The sequence below is a fragment of the Bos javanicus genome, chromosome 5, assembly GCF_032452875.1.
Source record: "Bos javanicus breed banteng chromosome 5, ARS-OSU_banteng_1.0, whole genome shotgun sequence".
Taxonomy (NCBI): Eukaryota; Metazoa; Chordata; class Mammalia; order Artiodactyla; family Bovidae; genus Bos; species Bos javanicus.
In genome coordinates, this window is record NC_083872.1 from 71,528,449 (window position 1) to 71,537,982 (window position 9,534).

Sequence of the window (9,534 nt, forward strand, 5' to 3'; positions counted from 1 at the left end):
GAAGTCAGAAGCTATTCTTTTGATTTCTTATGTAAAAAAGAAGGCAGCTCCTTCCCCAAACCAAGACACCCTACCCCCACCACATATACATACATCATGCGAGTAAAACAGTGCTTCTTTCTTTGGAAAAGCCACTTATTTCCAAAGCACTTGCACCTTCAAAAAGTGTAAGAAAGAGTGTCAGCATTCTTTGTCTACCATGTAGACCATGTAGTAATCATAATATTACTGCACCCTATGAAAACACCACTATGGGATCAGGATCTGACTATTTTTGATTGTGGTAGTAGTTGTGGAAAGAGCTTCCCCGGTAACTCAGTGTAAGGGAACTGCCTGCAATGCAGGAGACAAGGGTTCAATCCCTGGGTTGGGAAGATGCCTTGGAGAAGGAAATGGCAACCCACTCTAGTATTCTTGCCCGGGAAATCCCATGAACAAATGTGCCTATCAGGCTACAGTCCATTGGGGTCACAAAAGTCTGACACTAAATAACAACAAATTATAGTGGGGAAAAAAATCCTGTAGATATTTATTCCTCAGAGAGAGAATTTTTAAGAAGCCAGAAAACCTGGCTCAAGCACTTTAAATTATGTTATAAATCTGTTGATTTGCGTCAAACCAGACGGAGGAGCCTCGTAGCCTGCAGTCCATGGGGTCGAGAAGAGTCGGACATGACTGAGCAACTTCACTTTCACTTTTCACTTTGATGCATTGGAGAAGGAAATGGCAACCCACTCCAGTGTTCTTGCCTGGAGAATCCCAGGGACGGGGGAGCCTGGTGGGCTGCCGTCTCTGGGGTCGAATGGAGTCGGACGCGACTGAAGCAATTTAGCAGCAGCAGCAGCAGCAGCAGACTATCATTTGAGTTTTTTATATATTTTATCTTAGTATTTTAAGCTTCACTAGATCAGAGAAAAGCAAAAGTAATATTTGTTTTCTGTAATAATTTAAATAGTAGAAATATCCATAAAGTAAAATGAACCACCCTCCCATCCCCCATCCAATTTAGGCAGCCAATGACAAAAGTTTAGTATGTGTCTTTCTACCTTTTTCCTCTGTGCTCACACACATATAAAGACAAATGCATCATCCAGTTTGTTTTAAGTTCATGCTGTGTGTTAACTCTACCATTTGCTTTTTTTTCTCAATTAACACGTTATGGTGGACATCTCTGCAATTTCTTATGTATAGATCTAATCCATTATTTTTAATAGCGTAATATCCTAACAGTATTAGCCCTTTCCCTATTGATGGACATCTAGCCTATTTCCATTTGTTTTCTTGTTTTAATCACTGTAAACAATGCTGCAATAAATATTATTATATGTAAATCCACACTGGTGCATTTATTTTTGCAGGATAAAACTGCAGGGATCTTGAGTCATAAGATATGTGATGTGTACTATTAATGTTAGCAGTTACTTTTCCGAAAGCTTGTAGAAATGTATGTTCTGCCACTTACCAAATCCTTGCCTGTCCTGGATGTTAGCAATCTTTTAATTTTTTGCCAATCTGAAGATGAAAAATGGTATCTGTAAGCATTTTCTCTTTTGTTCCCTCCAATCTATTCTCTATTTGGCAGTGATCTTTAAAACAAAAACAAAAAAAACTTTACCACGTCATCTCTCTGCTCAAAAGGCCTTATTTATTTCCCATCACTCTTAGAATAATGGCTAAGAGTCACGTTTTGACACAGCCAAAAAGCAACTTGTGGTCTAATTTCTGCCTCTCTGGTGAGCTTTTTGCTCAGTAGAGCTTTCCCAATGGGTCTCTACTCTCCTGAGAAATCAAGATGACATATTAGTTTGTTTGCTGGTATAAGTCTCAGAGGAAGCTACACCTTTTAAAATGTGACAACTTATGCCTGAAAGGAATAATTATTTCTATTTTATTTGCCTTGATGGAAGCACTTTTCCAATTGCTTCGGGCTGATCATTTAGAGTAAACAGGGACGCATAGGACTTGTCAAAAAAGCATGTTAGGGCGACACCTTGGCTCCTGAGGAACAGGCAGAGAGTCTGATTATAAATGTAGGGAGGTTTGCTTCTCTTGTTTTTAAGTTGGACTTTTAAAGTAGAAGCTGCCTTTAATGTGCTGGTTTGTAGAACAGGAAATCTGATTTTCAGTGTGATAACACATTCTTTGACATTAACCAGTACAGTTGGATTTTTAATGACACTTTCATCTTCAAAGCTCTTCATCAACACGGTGGTTTAATTATTCATTTTTAGTTATGTTTTAAAAAGACAGTCTTCAAAGCCATCATCTTTTCTCCTTGGAAATGAGGCTCTCCCCCTTTCAAATGTTGCTTTCTCACCCTCAAGGGTGAAAATAAATTGCATCTCTCTTTTAAACAAAAAGAATACAATAGAAATATACTCTTTACACTGTGGAGAGATGATGTCCTTATATCCTGGGTGGGATTAGAAGAGGTCTGGAAGCAGTGTTTAAGCTGTGTTTACAGTAAGCACTGAGAAATAACTTTGGCTAAAAGTGTTTGTTACTGCTCAGCCTTTTGATGTGCTCTTAAAAAGTAGCACAAATACATCACCGCCCAGTCTTCAACATAATAATAGGCAGACACATATATTTGTTGCTAAAGTGTATTTCTTTTCTGTTCCCTTCAAAAAATGTCTACTTGGGTTTTTAAAAGTTTTGGAGACGAAAACGCTCAAACTTTTGGAGAAGAAAACCCTCGAACTTTCCCCGAGGTCCTCCCTGACTTGACACATTTTTTAACCACAAGGGAGCAGTCTTCCCTTTGATGAGGTCTCTCCAACTCTCCAGAAATGAAAGGGCAAGTGTAAGTTTGCAAACAGTCTAAAAGCTCCTTCCATTAGCCCTGGACGCCGGAAACCACAAAGGGCAGTCAAGTTTTGATTTTCAAGGAGAAAGCCTCTGGTAAACTTTCGCTCAGCCGCCAGTAGATCTGTTGGTTCCTGGGAGGAGCTCTTCTGAAACCTTGAAGATTCCTGTGCTCATGAAGACCCAGAGCGGTGGATTACAGTAATTGCAAAGCTTTTGGTGGCTTTGGAAGATTACTCAGTGTTTGGTGTGCATTATCATTTCCAGGCCACGGGACCGAGGAGAGGAACCCCTTTTGTTATCTTTTGAAATAAGAAGATCAGAAGGGAAGAGAGGGTTTGAAGTGTGGATTAGGGGTTCCTAAATCTTTGCCTATCACCTCCTCCTGGATCATTATAAAAAGATCGAGGAGTGCAATGAACTTAGGGAAGGGAATCCTGCAACGTTTTCTTGAAGCTTGTTCTGAAACCTAGCTTCCGGACCCAGAAACTTCTCCAAAAGCTGACCAGCAGTATCAGGCAGTCTGAATGGACCAGGATATCCGCTTTGAAGATTTTCAGTCTCATCTTCTGCTGGGAGATTCATCTCTGGGGTGATTGGTTTTCTTTTTGGCGAATCATGGAGAAACGTCCACAGGACGGACTGCTGACCCTGCCGCATCACCTGAGCCAGGTGCCTCTGGGCGTGCCGAGGTCCCTGCCCCGCCTCCTCATGCGGGACTCCTTCAGAGTCTCCGTGAGTTGGGAGCGGGCGCTCGGCGGCGGCGGCGCCCCGAGGCGGCCCTACCTGCCCCTACGGCTGGACGGCGCCTTCGAGCCCGCCTTCCTCCGCAAGCGCAACGAGCGCGAGCGGCAGCGGGTGCGCTGCGTGAACGAGGGGTACGCGCGCCTCCGAGACCACCTGCCCCGAGAGGTGGCGGACAGGCGCCTCAGCAAAGTGGAGACTCTCCGCGCCGCCATCGGCTACATCAAGCAGCTCCAGGAGGTGCTGGAGCGCCACGCACCGGGTCAGGAGGGTGCGGCCGGTGCCGGCTCCTCGCGCAGGGCCGAATGCAACAGCGATGGCGAGTCCAAGGCCTCATCGGCGCCTTCGCCCAGCAGCGAGCCCGAGGACGGGGCCAGCTAGCGAGCGCCCCCCCCGGCCCAGCCCCCTCCAGCGGCTCTGCGCGCGTTTGGCGTCTGCTCTAAGGTTCCCTTCGGAGGTAGTTTGCATTTGCTATCTACACCCCCACCCCACCCCACTCCCATCCTGCTCTCCAGAAATAAATCTTAGTAAATAGAAATGAGTGCTCTAGGGAGAAAAAGATTTTGACACTCTATTTGTTTCCATCCACACTCCACCATCACCACCCCTTATTTGTTATGTGCCTGCAACTTAAAGATGCTAATGAAACTCTGCCGATATCAAATAAAAGCTGTACCACACTCAAGGGCTTCCCTGATGGATCAGCGGGTAAAGAATCGGCCTGCAATGCCGGAGATGCCAGTTTGATCCCTAGGTCCGGAAGATCCCCTGGAGGAGGAAAATGGCAACCCACTCCAGTATTCTTGCCTGAAAAATCCCATGGACAGAGGAGACTGAGCGACTATGCACGTACCAGACTCTGAATTGCTCAAAACGGAAATTTGCCACAGTCAGCAGGGGTGGGTAAATTAGGGATGTAAATACTGAAACAAATTCAACCAATAACCAAAGAAGAACTTTCCGAACTAGCTAACTAAATGACAGTCCTAAGATGAGAGGAACGGTTTTCCTGCCTTTGGGAACTGATGAGAAATGCAACGACACCATGCTTTGGATGAAGGTGGTCCTAAGCTGACACTTGAAAACACATTTGCCAGAGCCTGCAAGACCAGCCTGTGCTGTTGACTGAGCATGTTGAACGTTGGTACTAGAAAATACATTACATATTTGAAACATCCTGTTTTATCAGAAAGTGGCCATGTGGAAACTTCGTAGTATTTAGTGAATAACAACATATGTTAGTATCAATGATCTTTTTGGAAGAGAACTCAGATTTGTATGAAAACTTATTTCTCCTCTTAGTTGTTTTGTCCATTTTCCTTTCATCTCCCCTTGTTCTCACTCCACCTAACCTTCAGTTAAAGTAACACTGTGACTGTAAAATAGGAAAAGGAAAAGGACCTGCTCCTTTCAACCAGGTTGAAGGGGAGGGAGGGATGGAGACTGGTGCATTCTCAAACTTCTATCACCTTGAGGGCTTTCAACTATATTGAAATGAAAGACTTTGGCAGTCTTTTAAAAATACTTAATTCTGGTCTTTTTTTTTTTTTCCTGAGAAACAATTATAAATTCAGTAGGTAAGTCAAATGCTTGTTGACATGTGAAGATAAGCTTCCTCTCCAGTTTTCTAATGTGCTGCATTCCCCTTTCCACAGAGACAGCTTTGCTAATAAGGGGGTAGGGAGGGGTGGAGGAACCAGGAAAAGGATGAAAAGAGGAAACTAACAAGGGTGAGCCTTTTCCAGGTATTCACTGAAGTTCCACACTGACGTAGGTTTTATTACCCCCTTTCTTCAGATATACGAATGAAGGGATGCTAACAAGCAATGAACGTCTTTTCAGAAATTTTGCTGCTTTTCACATTTTGTCCAATTTATTCTCATAAATCTGTGAGGTGGGTATTATACGTATTTGGAGTTAAAAAAAGAAGAAAAAAAAAGACTGGGAGAGATTACATGCCCTGCCCAGTAGTTAGTGTTTCAAGAATTAGCTGAGCTGAGATCTAGTCCAAAGTTGGCCTAACCCCAAAGCCCAGGCTTGCTTTCTCTCTGACCATGCTCTCCCTTGCCCTGTCATCTGCTAACTGGGTGACTGAGCAAATGGTCCTTAAACTCTCTGCATCTCAGCTTCCTTGTCCTATTATTTCACAGAAGCGTAAATTAAAGACCTTGGTAATCTGCAAGCTACAATCCAATGATTTAGTTAGTAGTGTTATTTATTAGCTCTACAGAGAGTAGGCCTGGTTAAAAATGATCTCTAGATGGAGTGTGATTTCCTCAGTGTTTCAGAAGCAGGGTAGAGTAAACCACTCTTCACTAGCATTCTATCTTCTATTTTAAGATTCTAGGAGACATGACGGAGAAGGCAATGGCAACCCACTCCAGTACTCTTGCCTGGAAAATCCCATGGACAGAGGAGCCTGGTAGGCTGCAGTCCATGGGGTCGCTAAGAGTCAGATGCAACTGAGCAACTTCACTTTCACTTTTCACTTTCATGCATTGGAGAGGGAAATGGCAACCCACTCTGGTGTTCTTGCCTGGAGAATCCCAGGGATGGGGGAGCCTGGTGGGCTGCCGTCTATGGGGTCGCTCAGAGTCGGACATGACTGAAGCGACTTAGCAGCAGCAGCAGGAGACATGACCGGTGGAATGCTGAATCCATGTTAAAATGTATTATTGATATTTATCATGATGAATTATGGGATTCTATTGTTTCTGGCTGCTCAGATAAATGCATTGCCATGATCTACCACCAAGCTTTACTTTTTCTTAAGAAGCAAGTGGAGATTTGTGGTTTGAATGAGCAAGAAACAGCTATTTTCTTACCCATTACTTAGTTACATTCTCACAAACTCCTGTAATGTGTCCATTTTGTTCTCCAAGCTGGTTCTTACTCCAGTGGGAGTTTCAGTGAAGCAAGTATGTATAGGTGAGATATATTTTCTAATCAAGAAAAAAAGAAAAAAGAGAAAACACTCATGTTATTATAATACCTTCCTGGCTGTGTTGCAGGAGAGGCGAACTAACCATGCTGTTCATTGGAGAACCTTGAGAGACTTTTCTCAGGAGCCTTGTATAGGTGGTAATAACACTCTTCATTCCTTTTTTCTGCTCCAGCTAATGGGCAGGCACCTTGACATTCTCTTTTCTAAAGTAGTAATAATTTTTTTTTAAGTATATTTTCTTAATCTGTACAGGTTATGTGGTTGCTTTCAATGCAGGAAAAAAGAAATAAAGATTTTTTTTCCATTTACTTCTTCAAAATATGTGTTATGAAATGTATGAATAAATATACTACACCTTGCAGACATGAGTTTACAGAGAGAACAGGGGCTTCTCTAGTGGTCCAATGGCTAAGACTTCAAGCTCCCAATGCAGGTTCAATCCCTGGTCAGGGAAGTAGGTCCCATGTGCTGCAACTAAAGATCCCGAGTGCTGCAGCTAAGACCTGATGGGGCCAAATAAATAAATTAAAAAAAAAAAAAGAGAGAGAGAGAGGGGACAAAGCAGTTTTAAGAGAACTTTCTTTCTGGATAAAATGCCTTGAGAGACATCTGGTGAGACTTTTGTTTTCAGTCCTATTGAGAATAAAGCAATGATTTTGAGAAACCTTTTGGAATAATAATAATAAAATCCCATGTCAATCATGTAACTTTTTTTAAAGGGGGAAAGAAAAATCAGGCAGTTTTTCTGCAACTTTCCTAATGCCATAGGGAGGCATGCCAATCCAGGAATAAGACCTCTTAAAATGCTCCATCTTCCCCTTTTCTATGATTGAACATTTAACTAACCATAGAACAATTTGATTTTCAGGAATTCCCCAGTGGGCCAGTAGTTAGGACTCTGAGCTTTCACTGCCCAGAGGATCCATGTTCATTCCCTGATCAGGGAACTAGGATCCTGCAGCTGTGTGGCAAACTCAAAAAAAAAAAAAAAGACTCAAAAAGGACAAAATCAACTACCAACAAGTGACATAAAAGCAATGGAGTGAATGGGAGTTTTAGGGAAATGATGCCTTCAGGAAAGGAGAAACGTTGATGTTGTTCAAGATCTTGTTTATTTGGACACTCAGCCCAAATACAGTAATTAATTACACTGCATTGCTTTTGGAATATTCATAACACTGATTAACAAATGTGACACCTTACACCCACCCTGAAGGCGCAAAGGCAGAGGGGCTGTCCTGGGGTGTGGGAGTTTGCCCTCCGGCTTAGTCTCTCACCAATCTGGTAACCTTGGGCGAGTCCTTAACTTCAGGGATCTCACTTCCCCATGCTAGAGCACATGAAGATTGGACTGCATGATCTTTTAGGCCTTCAAGCTGGAAGATGCCTTTCTTCTGATATGTGTGAAATCCTAGACTAGGGGAAACAGATGTTGGTGAGACATGCCCACTTCCTGCCACACAGCTCAGTGGCTCTGTGCTTCTGTGTCATCTCTTCCTACTGGAAAGACCCAGTCCCAGAGCAGCCTTTTACACTTTACTGAATCCTAATTGCTACTACAACACTTCATTTTAAAAAGGCAAGCTTCATAATCTTTTGTGGAGTAGACTTTGAAGAATCTTACGATCTGGAAGAAAAATGAACCCACTTCACCTCAGTATGAAGAAAAAAGGTTATGTGTTATAACTGGTGTTCAAAATGAAAAATGTTATGATACAAAGAAAAGAGGGGCTTATTCTAGCTTCAAGTGAGGTGAGGACTAGGAGGAAAGGCATTGGGGGATGTAGCCTTAAGCAAGGAACTGTATTTGGAGAACAGAACCTGAGTAATAGGAGATTAGAAATGATGGTTGAGAAAAGGTTCTAGGAGGCACTGAGAGCCAGGTGAAAATAACTTGAACTTTATTTTGTAGACAATGGCAAACTATTGAAAAAAAAAAAAGGTTTTTTTTGGCTTGGAGAGAGGGTAAACTGTTCAGCGCTGTGGCTGAGAATCACTCTGGTGGTAGGAAGCGGCAGACCAACAGGGTTATTGCAATCATGAAGAAAGAGGAAGTGAGGGCTTAAACAAAGGCAGTGGCGGTGGGAATGGGAAGGGATGGACTGGGAGATAAAGTGGGAGCAGCATTGATAGGTCTTGGCTACTCATAGAGGATGGGGTTGTGGATGAGAAAGAGGAAGAAGAGATGTGTCTAGTGAGTTCTCACCAACTGAAGTAAAAAACACAAAGGAGAAAGCAGGTTGAAAAGAGACACGGCTTGTTTTGGGAGATGCTGGGTTTCTAGTAACAGGTTACTCCTGTCCACAAGCAGTTGAAAATGCTGGCAGTGCAGTCAGGAGGGAAATCAAGGACAGCTGTAGGCTGAGAGGCACACGCATACAGACTTAGTGACTGAACAGGAAGCAGATGAGATTTCCCAGGGAAAGAAGGCCTACTCTGAAGGAGTGGCACAATAAAAATGTCTCTGAAGAGGACCAAGAAGCTGGAAGGAGAAACAGGCTGTGTGAGATCATGGTAATTAAATGCAGATGTCATTGTGCAAGAAGGAGGGAGTGGACAGCATCATAAGAGTCAGAGCTGTCAGGGGATTTAAATGTGAGAGGGATCCATTAGATTTAGCCATTAAAAGATCTCCAGAGACCTTTGTGAAAGGAGTGGGGTGACAAAGCAGAGGGAAGGCTAAAGACTGCCCTTTCAAGATGCTTCACAGTGAAAAGAGTAGGACAGCTGGGATGATATAAAGGGGACCAGTTGGAGGAGAACATGGCACATCAAAGATAGTTCTGAGCTTGAGGTCTTACAAACAGTTCAAGTCAACACAGAAGCTCATGGATGACAAAGTTTTTCAAGGAGTCTGTAGTCTGGAGGTGAAGGTCCTAGAAACTGGCAATATTAAAGAACTGGGAGGGCACCAGATTAGAAGGTAACCAGTTGAGACTAAGGTGGGTGTTTTAAATCACTGAAGAAGATGAAGCAATGTCTGCAAATGCCTGCCATTTGTAGGAACAGCGATGACAATGAGAAAAGGGCTGTGTGAGAAG

General features: G+C 43.1%; 1 protein-coding gene across 1 annotated transcript; it reads left to right on the top strand.

The window, feature by feature from the left end:
* Window positions 1–2,707: 2,707 nt before the first annotated feature.
* ASCL4 (achaete-scute family bHLH transcription factor 4) lies at window positions 2,708–5,073 on the top strand. Its single transcript, XM_061417228.1, has one exon. The coding sequence runs from the start codon at window positions 3,424–3,426 to the stop codon at window positions 3,928–3,930; it is 507 nt and encodes a 168-aa protein (XP_061273212.1). The 5' UTR covers window positions 2,708–3,423; the 3' UTR covers window positions 3,931–5,073.
* Window positions 5,074–9,534: the final 4,461 nt, after the last annotated feature.